The sequence below is a fragment of the Bos grunniens genome, chromosome 7, assembly GCF_055505025.1.
Source record: "Bos grunniens cultivar Pamir isolate PY7600 chromosome 7, Bosgru_T2T1.0, whole genome shotgun sequence".
Lineage (NCBI taxonomy): Eukaryota > Metazoa > Chordata > Mammalia > Artiodactyla > Bovidae > Bos > Bos grunniens.
Window position 1 is genome coordinate 61,168,587 of NC_141171.1, and position 13,589 is coordinate 61,182,175.

General features: G+C 42.7%; 1 protein-coding gene across 2 annotated transcripts in view; it reads right to left on the reverse strand.

Annotated features, from left to right (window-relative positions):
- PDE6A (phosphodiesterase 6A) overlaps positions 1 to 13,589 on the reverse strand; it is a 124,332-nt gene that overhangs the window by 35,454 nt on the left and 75,289 nt on the right. For both annotated transcript variants that reach the window (XR_015167734.1, XM_086412428.1), the window contains exons 6-7: positions 10,531 to 10,595; positions 4,547 to 4,613 (exon numbers count right to left, since the gene is read on the reverse strand). Coding sequence is in view for 1 of the 2 variants with exons in the window: in XM_086412428.1 (XP_086268554.1) it covers positions 4,547 to 4,613; positions 10,531 to 10,595 (132 nt within the window). In the remaining variant the exon portion in view is untranslated. The remainder of the gene's footprint in view (positions 1 to 4,546; positions 4,614 to 10,530; positions 10,596 to 13,589) is intronic.

Consider the following 13,589-nt stretch of genomic DNA (forward strand, 5'->3'; position numbering starts at 1 on the left):
CTCATTGTAGTTTTGATTTGCATTTATCCAATAATTAGTCATGTTGAGCATATGTTTTTGGCCGTCTGTATACTTTGTTTGGAGAAATACCTATTTAGAATCTTCTGCCGAGTTTTTGATTGCGTTTTCCTTTTTTGGGGGGGTAGAGATCTGTATGAACTTTCTGTAAATTTTGGAGATTAATCCTTTGTTGGTTACTTTGCAAATATTTTCTCCATTCTGTGAGTTGTCTTTTTGTTCTGTTTGTGGTTACTTTTCCAGAAAAGCATCTATTTCTGCTTTATTGACTATGCCAAAGCCTTTGACTCTGTGGATCACAATAAACTGTGGAAAATTCTGAAAGAGAGGGGAATACCAGACCACCTGATCTGCCTCTTGAGAAATTTGTACACAGGTCAGGAAGCAACAGTTAGAACTGGACATGGAACAGCAGACTGGTTCCAAATAGAAAAAGGAGTTTGTCAAGGCTGTATATTGTCACCCTGTTTATTTAACTTATATGCAGAGTACATCATGAGAAACGCTGGACTGGAAGAAACACAAGCTGGAATCAAGATTGCCGGGAGAAATATCAATCACCTCAGATATGCAGATGACACCACCTTATGGCAGAAAGTGAAGAGGAACTAAAAAGCCTCTTGATGAAAGTGAAAGTGGAGAGTGAAAAAGTTGGCTTAAAGCTCAACATTCAGAAAACTAAGATCATGGCATCCGGTCCCATCACTTCATGGGAAATAGATGGGGAAACAGTGGAAACAGTGTCAGATTTTATTTTTCTGGGCTCCAAAATCACTGCAGATGGTGACTGCTGCTGCTGCTGCTGCTGCTAAGTCGCTTCAGTCATGTCTGACTCTGTGCGACCCCAGAGATGGCAGCCCACCAGGCTCCCCTGTCCCTGGGATTCTCCAGGCAAGAACACTGGAGTGGCTTGCCATTTCCTTCTCCAATGCATGAAAGTGAAAAGTGAAAGTGAAGTCGCTCAGTCGTGTCCGACTCCTAGCAACCCCGTGGACTGCAGCCTACCAGGCTCCTCCGTCCATGGGATTTTCCAGGGAAGAGTACTGGAGTGGGGTGACTGCAGCCATGAAATTAAAAGATGCTTACTCCTGGGAAGGAAAGTTATGACCAACCTAGATAGCATATTGAAAAGCAGAGACATAACTTTGCCAACAAAGGTCCGTCTAGTCAAGGCTATGGTTTTTCCAGTGGTCATGTATGGATGTGAGAGTTGGACTGTGAAGAAGGCTGAGCGCTGAAGAATTGATGCTTTTGAACTGTGGTGATGGAGAAGACTCTTGAGAGTCCCTTGGACTGCAAGGAGATCCAACCAGTCCATTCTGAAGGAGATCAGCCCTGGGATTTCTTTGGAAGGAATGATGCTAAAGCTGAAACTGCAGTACTTTGGCCACCTCATGTGAAGAGTTGACTCATTGGAAAAGACTCTGATGCTGGGAGGGATTGGGGGCAGGAGGAGAAGGGGACGACAGAGGATGAGATGGCTGGATGGCATCACTGACTCGATGGACGTGAGTCTGATGAACTCCGGGAGTTGGTGATGGACAGGGAGGCCTGGCGTGCTGCGATTCATGGGGTCGCAAAGAGTTGGACACGACTGAGCGACTGATCTGATCTGATAGCTATACAAAAGCTTTTAAGTTTAAATAGGTCTCATTTATTTATTTTTGCTTTTATTTGCATTTCTCTAGGAGGTGGATCTAAAAAGATATTGGTGTGATTTATGTCAGAGAGTGTTCTGCCTCTGTTTTCCTCTGGGAGTTTTATAGAGTTTGGTCCTACATTTAGATCTTTAATTCATTTTGAGTTTATTTTTGCACATGGTGTCAGAGAATGTTCTAATATCACTCTTTTACACATAGCTGTCCAGTTTCCCAGCACCACTTATTGAAGAGACTGTCTTTTCTCCATTGTATATTTTTGCTTTCTTTGTCGTAGATTAATTGGCCATAGCTCGTGGGTGTATTTCTGCATTTTTTATCCTGTTCCACTGATCTATAAGTCTGTCTTTGTACTGACACCATACTGTTTTGGTTACTGTAGTTTCATAGTAAGGTGTCCCATTTTCTTTCCCCTTTTTGTTCAGGATTGGATTATGTCCTGAACAAAAATATGTGTTTTTAAAAATTAATATAAATAATGCTATAAATAAACATCTTTGAAACGATTATATTTGTTTTGCCAGGCAAGAGTTTTTCCTTGTGGTATAAATGTCACAGCAGATGAAGAAATAAAAAGTGCTGTAGCTCTGGTTGCATGTTGCAAAATTTCTCTCCTGACAACTAGGCCAGTTTACTCTACTGCACCAGTGATACTTATCTGATCCCTCCAGAGCCCTGCCCATGGGGCTACTGTTCAGATTTTTCCATAAGATGTTGCAGAAAACCCAAATGAACTTTTTGGCCTACCCAGTAGTAACCATCCAGGTTTTCTCTTTCTTCTCTTGCATTTTCTACCTTCTCATTACCCACCCACACCTCAGAAGACCGCCTGCTGGTTTCTGTCCCCACTCCCCTATCCCGCCACCTTACCACCAAGCCTGTTCTCATTAGGGACATCAGTGACCACCTAATTGCCAAACCCAGTGGGGATTTTCAGTTCTTATCTCACTGGATCACTTTTGTTGCATTTGGTATTCTCTCTCTTTATTGAAATTTTCCACTCCCTTGGTTTCCATGACACTACCCACTCCTGGGTCTCCAGACACTTCTGAACCCTTCTACCAATTTTCCTTCACACACTCTTCTTCTGCCACCCAATCTTTAAATGTTGGCATCCTCCAATATCCTAATTGAGTTCCTCTCCCTGGTAACTTTATCCACACTCATGGTTTCAAGTACCATCTTCTACTAGGAGCAAATGGTCAAGGATTATAATATTTTCTATACTATAATATCTTCTGCATTGTAGTCAGTATGAATCTCTACCTCTTGTGGACACGAATCTCCAACTTCATCCCTTATTTAGCTCCACAGTGGCAGCGTCATCTGTTTAGCTACTTGCTGGACACCTACTCTTGAAAAAAGTCTCTGTCACACCTTACCTGAAACTGATCTCAGCAGGTAATATCCAAACCTGGAGGCAGCATTATCCATCCAGTCTAGACATCTGAAGTTGGCTTTGACTCTTCTCTCCCTGTTTCTCTGCTCACAGTCAGTCACGAAGCCCTCTCACTGTTAGATTGAGTTCTGATCCTCCTCTCTCCACCTCGTCTTTGTTTGAGTCGTGAGTATTAAATGACCAAATGTATTTACTGCCTGGCTTATCATCAGCACTCTGTGGCTGTTTAGTGTTCTTTACTGCCTCTGCCTTTGTTGAGATGTTCATCATCTCTTGTTTGTGATGACATACTTTTCTCTCTGCTTCCAATCTTAAGTCTCTTCAGGCCTATTTTCCAGGGAGCTTTCAGAATTTTCTTTCTAAAATGAAATTTATTGTGTCAACCTCTTACTTAAAAACCTGTCACCTGTGGATTAAAGTTCCACCCTCTTGATCTAGCATCCAAGCTGCTGTGGTCTGGCCCCTCCCTTTTTCCCTCTCAAGCCTCATCTCTCGCCATCTTCCTGTCTCAAACCTAACACTCCAGCTACTCCAAACTGCACACACCATGTTGCTCCCAACCTCCAAGCTCGAGTTGTTGGCCCGTGTTGTTTTCTCCACCATGTTGCTTCCTGGTCCCTACCTGCCTTACCCCTATTTATTTTAAAACTCAACTCATACCAAAACACCCTGGAAAGTAAAGGCTGGTTTAGATGCCCCCCCACCCCGCTTTGTATTCCTAGAATATACCATGTACATCTTTATTGTGACCCTATTGCATTATAATATAAATATCTGTTCATAAAGATATCTCCCATTTGATGATGAGCTTCAGGACAGCAATTATTTGATTCATCTATCTTTGTATCCCCACAGCCAACCACAGCACCTGGCACATAGAGAATGCCCAATAAATAAACACCCTGATACATGAACAGCACTGTGTACTGTGTGCCTGGGAAAAGATACCTCTGTATCTTTATGAGTGGCCTCAGATTCAGGGGTGATGTGCTGCTAATACCCATGGCCCTTCTCTCGAGGGCAGGGGATGCTGTTACGCTACCCTGGACCCTGTGGGTAGGGCATGTGGGAGACAGCATTTGAGGTCCACTGTGTGGTTAGAAATGTGGTAGGGATGGGAGCTTGGGAGGGGCAACCAGGTCTCTGGGATAAGAGGCTGGGTCTTGCTCTGTGGTGAGCCTCGTGGACCAGCCAGTCATGACATTATCCCTGATATTTGCATAAGTATCTTTGGTTGTCAGGGAGATTTACACTTCTCTGTCTCATGTTTATTCAAATGTCAATTCTCTGCACATCCCCTTGGACCAGCCATCAGGTGAGTTGAGAAACGAGAGAATCAGGCTTTGAGAGATCCATGCTTCCCATAGTTTTTCCCACTCTCTTGATCTGAAATCCCTTCACTCTTCAACATTAAGAAGAATGATTCAAAAACTGATTCAAAACTCTCCCCCTTCAATGTTATATTACTTACCAGGCCATTTTGGGCAACATAAGTGGGGAGACCGCTCACTAAAGCCCAGTGGTCTGGAGGAGGATTCCTGTCAAGACCAAAGACAGTGGTGACTTTTGAGGTGGGGACAGATGGACTAAAAACTTGAAACTGGATCTTATCCTCCCTCTTCCCTCTGGTGGCTCCAAGTACCACCCCCACCAAGATCAAGCCCCAAATCTTGGCTAAGCATCTTAATGCCCAAATGTAGACATTGAGGAAAAAGTCACAAATCCGTTATATGGATTTCATGCTCTCTAAGAGACAAAATTGATCCAACAGATGGTTATTGGCTGCTGAGCAAAACCAGATGCCATCATTTCCCTCCACCAGTCCTTATGTAGAGTGAGTTGCTCAATACCGTGGAGAGTGAGGGAAACCCTCCTAGGATGAGCTCCTACCACATGCCAAGCACTAAGCTAGGTGCTTTGCATACTTATTTATCCCTCATTCCCAAGTGACTCAGATGGTAAAGCATCTGCCTGCATTGCAGGAGACCTGGGTTTGATTCCTGGATCAGAAAGATCCCATGGAGAAGGGAATGGCAGCCCACTCCAGTATTCTTGCCTGGAAAATTCCATGGACAGAGGAACCTGGCAGGCTATAGTCCATGGGATCGCAAAGAGCGAGACACGACTGAGTGACTAACATACACAGCAATATCACAATTTAGATTTATATATTTATTTTATATTGGAGAAGGCAATGGCACCCTACTCCAGTACTCTTGCCTGGAAAATCCCATGGATGGAGGAGCCTGGAAGGCTGCAGTCCATGGGGTTGCTGAGGGTCGGACATGACTGAGCGACTTCGCTTTTACTTTTCATTTTCATGCATTGGAGAAGGAAATGGCAACCCACTCCAGTGTTCTTGCCTGGAGAATCCCAGGGATGGGGGAGCCTGGTGGGTTGCTGTCTATGGGGTCGCACAGAGTCGGACATGACTGAAGTGACTTAGCATAGCATAGCATAGCATATTTATTTTATATGGTATATTTTTACTTGTTTATTGCTAAAAATACACAGAAAAATGTATTAAGAACTTCAGTTGTTTGGAAGTGAACACCTATGGAACTATACCTATGAAACTTGAACAACCTGTTGGCATCTTGGAAACCCCTAACCCGCCCCTTCCACTCACAACCTTCTCCTGAACCCCAAAGGGAACGGTTGTCCCAACTTTAGGATTCTTGCTTTTCTGAGGAGTTTTACCACCTGGTTTCCTGTACCCTGTTTCACATATTTTTCAACTTCATTCAGGTAGAATCATTCAATGTACATGCATTATTTTGTTGGACTTCTTTTTCATGTTGCTGTAATTCATTTGTTTGATAGACTTAAACCATTTTTCCTGGTAAGATTGTATATAATTTATGCATTCAACTGTTGATGGACATTCCCCTTCAGTCAGTTCAGTTCAGTTCAGTCGCTCAGTCGTGTCCGACTCTTTGCGACCCCATGAATCGCAGCACGCCAGGCCTCCCTGTCCATCACCAAATCCCGGAGTTCACTGAGACTCACGTCCATTGAATCAGTGATGCCATCCAGCCATCTCATCCTCTGTCATCCCCTTCTCCTCCTGCTCCCAATCCCTCCCAGTTAGTGTGAGTCTAATATGAATATTCTAACACTCTGGTGTGTGCATGCTCTCAGTTCCATGTGGTATTTCTGGAGTAGAAATACTGGGTCGTAATATGTGCATATCTTCAACTTTACTTGAGAAAGCCAGACTGTTTTCTAAAATCCAATTTGCACCACCATTGGTGGTATATTAGAGTTCCCTTTGCTCCATGTCTCTGTCAATGCTTTAGTATTTTCAGACATTAAAAAAATATATACTTTTAGATTAATAAAGTTCTCTATGGAAATAATTATAACGTGTTTCTGTTAATGTGACAGATTTTATAGATTGATTGTTCTAATGTTGGCCTTGCATTCCTGGAATAAATTCAATTGGGTCATGATTTATAACCCTTTTTAGTTATTATCTGCTAAAAGTTTTTTAGGATCTTTGCGTCTAGGTTCACAAGTAAGCTTGGTATGAATTTTCCTCTTTCATACAGACTTTGTTGAGTTTTGGTGTCAAGTTTATACTAGTCACTTTTTTTTCTCTATTCTCTTAGATAATTTGTATGAGAATTGTGTTATTTCTTCCTTAAATATTTAGTAAAACTCATCTCTGAAGGCATCTGAGCCTGAAATGTCTTTGTGGAAGGGTTTTAATATATTTTACTGTTATAAGACTATTGTGATTTTCTATTTCTTTGTAATTTATATTTAGTAAGTTTTATTTTTATAGGAATTTGCCTCTTTCATCTAGATTTAAAATATTCTGGGCATAATATCCTTTTATTGTATCCTGTTAGTGTCTGTATGATTGTGGTTATTACCCTTTTCCTTTCTAATACAGTTCATTCGAGTCCCTATTTTTCTTGGTCAGTCTTGCCAGAAATTCATCAATTTTATTAATCTGTCCAAGAAACCAACTTTTGGCATTTGTTCAATATTTTGTTAATATTTAATTAATTTCTGGGCTTATCTTTATTGTTTTGGAAGGGTATGCTTGCTTGTTGTTAGTTTCTTGAGATCATATGATGGATAGCTCCTGTCTGCCCCTCCAGAGCCACTTCCAACCTGCTCCTCCCTGTCATGGGAGGCCAGTCCGTGTGGATTTCATCAACGGGGTGTCTGGCCTTCTAGCTTCTGACTGAGTTTAGACTGAAGGGGAGACCTGGCCAAAACTACAGGGCGGTAGAACAGGAAGGTCAGGCTATTTATTTCCTTGGGTTCCCCTGGCAGCGTTGTTCTGAGTTTGTTTTGTCTGCACTTCTCTAATGATGGCCTGCTCTATATGAGTATTTCTCCTCACCACATTCTAGAAATTTCCTTGGGGCCCAGAAGTGCTCACAACTTTACTACTAAAATATTCTCTTGTGGTTGGTTTCCTTCATTCCACCCATACACACCTCTGTAATTCATCCCTTTGTAAATAAACCCTCCTTGATTTACCTGATTAAAAAAATTTTTTGACTGTGCTCGGTCTTAGTGGTGGCACTCAAAATCTTTAGTTGCAGCATTCAAACTCTTAGTTGCGGCATGTGGGATCTAGTCCCCTGACCAGGACCAAACCCAGGCCCCCTGCACTGGGGGCGTAGAGTCTGAGCCACTGGACCACCAGGGAAGTCCCGAATTCCCTAATTTAAATGTGACACCTAGTATCTGTTGGGGCCCTGGCTGATATAGTTTTGGTACACAGTTTATTACTTTATTTTTTTATTATTTTCTAGTATGAGAGTGTAATACTGTAAATTTCACCTTAGGTATGATTTCACTGCATCACATTGGTTTTTATCACATATCATGTGATATTGTCATTCTTTTAGTTCAGAAAATATAATAATTTCCATTGAGTTCTTCTTTTATCCATGGATATATGGAAGTATATTCCTTTTTATTTTTTCATAAAAGTAGTTTCTAGTTTCCAAGCATATAAAGATTTTTTTTCTAATTAGCTCTTTGTTATTAGTTTCTAGCATATTTTCATTGTGACTAGAGGACATCTCTGTATGATTTCAATCATTTGAGGTTTGTTTTATGGTCTGTTATATCACCAGTTATCATAAATGCACAAGTATTCTTGAAAAGACTGAGTGTTCTGTAGTTTGGGTGTGAGATGTCATGTTCTATTAATGTATAAATCCATTAGATTGTTTGGTAATTATCTTATTTAAATATTCTCTATTCTGTTTATTTTAGTCTGCTGTATCAATTAGCAAACATGAATTTGTCTATACATTCTTAAGTTTCTGTCAGTTTTTGCTTTCTCTTTGAGGCCACATTATTAAGCATATACACATTTGTAAATTCTTCCCAGAAAGTCAAGTTGAATTGACCCCTTTATCATTAAGAAGTTACTATCTTTACTAATGTGTACCTTGACACCTATTTTTATCTAATAGTAACATAGTTACATCAGTTTTCTTTTGATTATCATTTGTGAGGCATATCTTTTGTTCATTCTTTCATTTTCTCTGTATGATCTTTTAGCTAGGTCTCTTGTAAAGAGGATATATGGTATTTCTTCATATATCAATGGAGCTCATCAGTTATTAGAAGAACCCAGCCTGTGGGATCTTAACTGCCTGAGCCCTGCAGTGCAAGTGCAGAGTCCTAACCACTGGACTTCCAGGAAATTCCCAAGAACCGTTTCTTATACACACCTGAGAGAGATAATATTCTGCCAGTTAATCTGTAATACAAAGCTTTTTGAACTTAAAATTATTTATGAATACCGACAGAGCTCTCTTAGCATTTAGATTTAGGTTTTTATCACATCTCGCATCTTTCTCCTGTCTCTGTGCCATTCAAAGCTGCTTTTTGTTTTGGTGCTGCATCATAGTATAATCTCTTGAAGTTACTTCTGGGAATTTATATTAAGTTCAGTGTGGATACAGCCCCACCGTAGAAGGCAGCAAGATGGATGTTATCAGAGACTAGAGGATGTGATGCTTGGTGAGAAGTGGTGAGATGGGGAATGCTGTGACCTGTGATAACTCCAAACACAGACAATGAGTCTGATAAACCAGCACCTCTAGAGAAGGGGTCAGAAGACAGGATGGGGGCAGAGTATGCCGTTGACAAGAAGAAAAAAGAAAAAGAAATGAATTTAGAAAAGACTTAGTTGTTGCGTAAACAGGACTGAACAGAGAAAACCCAGAAACTCCAGAACTTAAAGCAATCTCTCATCCCTCATCAGGATCAACATTCTTTGGCAACAGTTGAGGCCTCTCACACCCACTGTTTAAGGATTGAGGTGACTTGCAATAAATCTCTTCATTTGAACGAGAAATGGGAGGAGAGGTGAAGCTCTCCACAGAGGCCGATTCTGGCCTCAAGGTGTCTGAAGTTCACTTGGGAAAGAGCCAAGCCTCAGATAGAACTGTGGGCATGGCTCCTAGCACTCTCAGAGGATTCAAGTAGGTAAAAAGCCAACTGAGTTTTGGGGCATGCTCTTCTGGCCGAAAAGTTCAAGCTTATATGCAAAACATTCTTGATTGTTGGAATCTTAAAATGGCCTTTGAGGCCCCACCACCTGCACGGAGGCCTCACCCTCTGGGATTTCAGCTTTTTCATTATCCTCCTTGGAGAAGGCAATGGCACCCCACTCCAGTACTCTTGTCTGGAAAATCCCATGGATGGAGGAGCCTGGTGGGCTGCAGTCCATGGGGTCGCTGAGGGTCAGACATGACTGAGCGACTTCACTTTTACTTTTCACTTTCATGCATTGGAGAAGGAAATGGCAACCCACTCCAGTGTTCTTGCCTGGAGAATCCCAGGGACGGGGGAGCCTGGTAGGCTGCCGTCTATGGGGTTGCACAGAGTCGGACACAACTGAAGCAACTTAGCAGCAGCAGAAGCAGCAGCAGCAGCAGCAGCAGCATTATCCTCCTTAATCACATAAGACATTAGAGGGGAATTCCTTGGTGGTCTAGTGGTTAGGAGTCTGAGCTGTCCCTGATGAGGGCACAGATTCAATCTCTGGGGAACTAAGATCCCACATCGTGCAACCAGAAAAAAAAAAAAAAAAAAAAAAGACACTAGACAGCAAGCTTTCCTTGGGGGCTGAATCACTTCCTTTGCTAACTTCCTGCCTTTCCCTCACCCTCTGCCTTAGGCCCCAGATGAGCCTCCAACAGAAAACCATTGAAAAGCCCTGATCAGATCCATGGTCTCATTCCATAGTGGCCTCTCTATGGAATGAAACTTGGGACTTGAACTCACAGCAGCTGACTAAGAATCCAGCCTCATTTTCTAGCCTGCATGATCTTTCCCACCCTTCTGCATTGTCTCTTTGTTGCTCTGCCTGAGTGTGTGGCCTTCTTGGGTTTGGTGAGCGTTGATTTTTGAATGAGTATGTTATGGACACTAATGCGCCTGCGATTCTGCATGTTTGGAGAAGAGACTTACGGGATGACTTTGATGTCTTCTTTGCCATGCAGGATGTAGTCAATGACCTTGTAAAAGTTGATTTCCTAGGCAGAAGAGAGAGAAATATATACTTTCAGAGTCTGAGACAGAACTCCAGCAGGAGTGTGTCCTTGAGAAAGGCTTTGTTCTTTCCCCTGTGCCCTGTGGTTTTCCAGAAGCACTGGCCTGACCTGCTGAGGCTGTGTCCCAGTGCTCCTGGAGCTCACTGTCAGCTGAGTCTCAAGATTCATCCTGCTCTTCCTTGGAGCCAGCTCACAGTGGCCAGGCAGGGGCTGGGATCTGGGGCTTTAAAAAGGAGTAGGAAGTGTTCCGAGGGGGCCTGGGGTTCAGTACAACGAGAAAAGATTACTACTGGAGTCTAGTGAGAGAGGAAGATGGAAGGGGGCTCCTGTCCCATTAGCATCATCGTTAACCCAGCCATCCTCCATGCAGAGTCAGCTTCATGGTCACAGCTCCTTCCTCCTTCACTCAGCTCCTCTCTCTGTTTCATCAGCTCTTTCAGACTTGCCTTCCCAATCATGCCCTATGCGTCCCACTCACTTTCCACTTCCTCCCTCCTTCCTATCTCCTTGCACCATTAAAACCCCCATTCTCTTACAGTGCTGCTACTAAGTCACTTCAGTCGTGTCCGACTCTGTGCGACCCCAGAGACGGCAGCCCACCAGGCTTCCCCGTCCCTGGGATTCTCCAGGCAAGAACACTGGAGTGGGTTGCCATTTCCCTCTCCAATGTGTGAAAGTGAAAAGTGAAAGTGAAGTCGCTCAGTCGTGTCTGACCCTCAGCGACCACATGGACTGCAGCCTTCCAGGCTCCTCCATCCATGGGATTTTCTAGGCAAGAGTACTGGAGTGGGGTGCCATTGCCTTCTCCGTCTCTTACAGTAGATCTGTTTAATTACTTGAAAAATGTAATTGGGGAAAAATCCATTACCTTATTAAAATGTCTAAACACCTACATGTGGTAGGCATGTTAGCATTTTACAAATTCAAAAACTGAGACCCAGAGAGGGGAAAGGACACATTTATTATAAGACAGTGAACCAGGATCAGAACCTAGGCCCTTGACTCCAGGCTGAGAGCTCTTTCTGTTGTATCACTTAAGGTTCATCAGCTTAAATAGTGTATTCCTCTCTGTATCACCCTTACCTAGAACAGGGTTACTCAAAGTGCAGTCCCTGGATTGGTACCAGTCTGTACACTATTTATTACTATTCTATGATGAGATAAAAACAGAAATTGGCAGTCAGTGTTTAGAAACTTTTATAGCAATTTGACTGAGTTAGGTTATGTCTGCTGAAACTAATAATTTTTAAAAGACTTAACACTTTGTATGTCTTCTAAAATGTTTAGAAGACAATTTTTTCAAATATAGACTTTTATCATATCATGAAAAGTATTAGTCCAAAATGAATTGGAAATTTTAAAAAATTATTCCTTAACATAGGCATTTTGAGAAGTATCGCCCTAGAGTTTAAAATGTAGATATCTGAGCCCACCCAGGCCACCTGACCCAGAACCTCCACAAACAGAAATTCCTCATCTAGTCAAGGTGCCTAGTTGAGAAGCAATTGTGACCTGCAGGATCATGAGGGAGAAGGAGACACTCTGCCCCTCAATGCTCAGCGTTTGAAGCAGCTACAGTGACTGAACCCTTTAAGAGCACCCATGGCTGCTCCAGGGTAGGTAGGAACTCCCTGCAGCAGGAAGCATGCAAGGGGAGGCCAGATGCCCCCCGAAGCATGATGAAATGGAGTCAGGAATAGATCTACAGTGCAAAGACTCAGGCTCTGGTCTTGGTTCCACTTGGTGTCCTCTCTGGGCCCCAGCTGTAAGATGGGTGGTACTTGTTTATCGTCAGTATCAAGTAGCAGAACTCTTTCTCCTCACAAAGCATAGGCCCTACTCCTAGAAAGCAGAGGAAAGCAACACCACCCTGATGGGAGTAGAGTCTGGTACCTCGAGATCCTGCATCTCTGGGTTCTCCCTCGCTCCCTGTCTTGTCCTCTACTGCCCCATTCACCCCTCGCTGAGGCAGCCACTGTGGAAACCTAGGTGTCTAAAGATAATCCGGGAATTTAAAACACTGCACTGGGGAATCCATAAAGCCCATTCCAGCTTTGAGTCTAAGACTATAGGTGGATAGTAAGCATGAATAGCCTTTTATAGACTAAAATGCCATATTTTTGACTCAGTAATTCTACATATGCTAATAAACCCTATAGATATACACCCAAACATAGGTAAAAGCATTGTTTTCCCCACCTAGGGCTCTCAGCCAGACTGCTTTAAAAAGCCTAGAGATAGCTGGTGTCCATCCCTTGGAGATGATTAAAAAACAGTGCCTGTGCATAATGGGTGCTTGTCTCCAGAGCTGTATCTGTGCTGATAGGGAAAGATGCCAAATATCCTCAGGTGGGAAAGTAAGGCACAAAATAGAATCATCACGTTTGTCAAAGTGGGGTGGTGGTGGAATACATACATTTGTTGCTGTTCAGTCACTAAGTTATGTCCAACTCTTTGAGACCCCATGGACTGCAGCACACCAGGCTTCCCTGTCCTTCATTATCTCCTGGATTTTGCTCAAATTCATGACCATTGGGTCAGTGATGCTATCTAACCATCTCATCCACTGTTGTCCTCATCCCTTTTTGTCTTCAATCTTTCTTAGCATCAGGGGCTTTTCCAATGAGTTGGCTTTTTGTATCAGGTGGCCAAAGTACTGGGGCTTCAGCTTCAGCATCAGTCCTTACAATGAATATTCAAGGTTGATTTCCTTTAGGATTGACTGGAATGATCTCCTTGCAGTCCAAGGGACGGTCAAAAGTCTTCTCTAGCACCACAATTTGAAAGCATCAGTTCTTTGGCGTTCGACCTTCTTTATGGTCCAACTCTCACATCCATACCTGACTACTGGGAAAACCATAGCTTTGACTATATGAACCTTTGTCAGCAAAGTAATGTCTCTGCTTTTTAATATGCTGTCTAGGTTTGTCATAGCTTTTCATCCAAGGAGCAAGCATCTTTTAATTTCATGGCTGC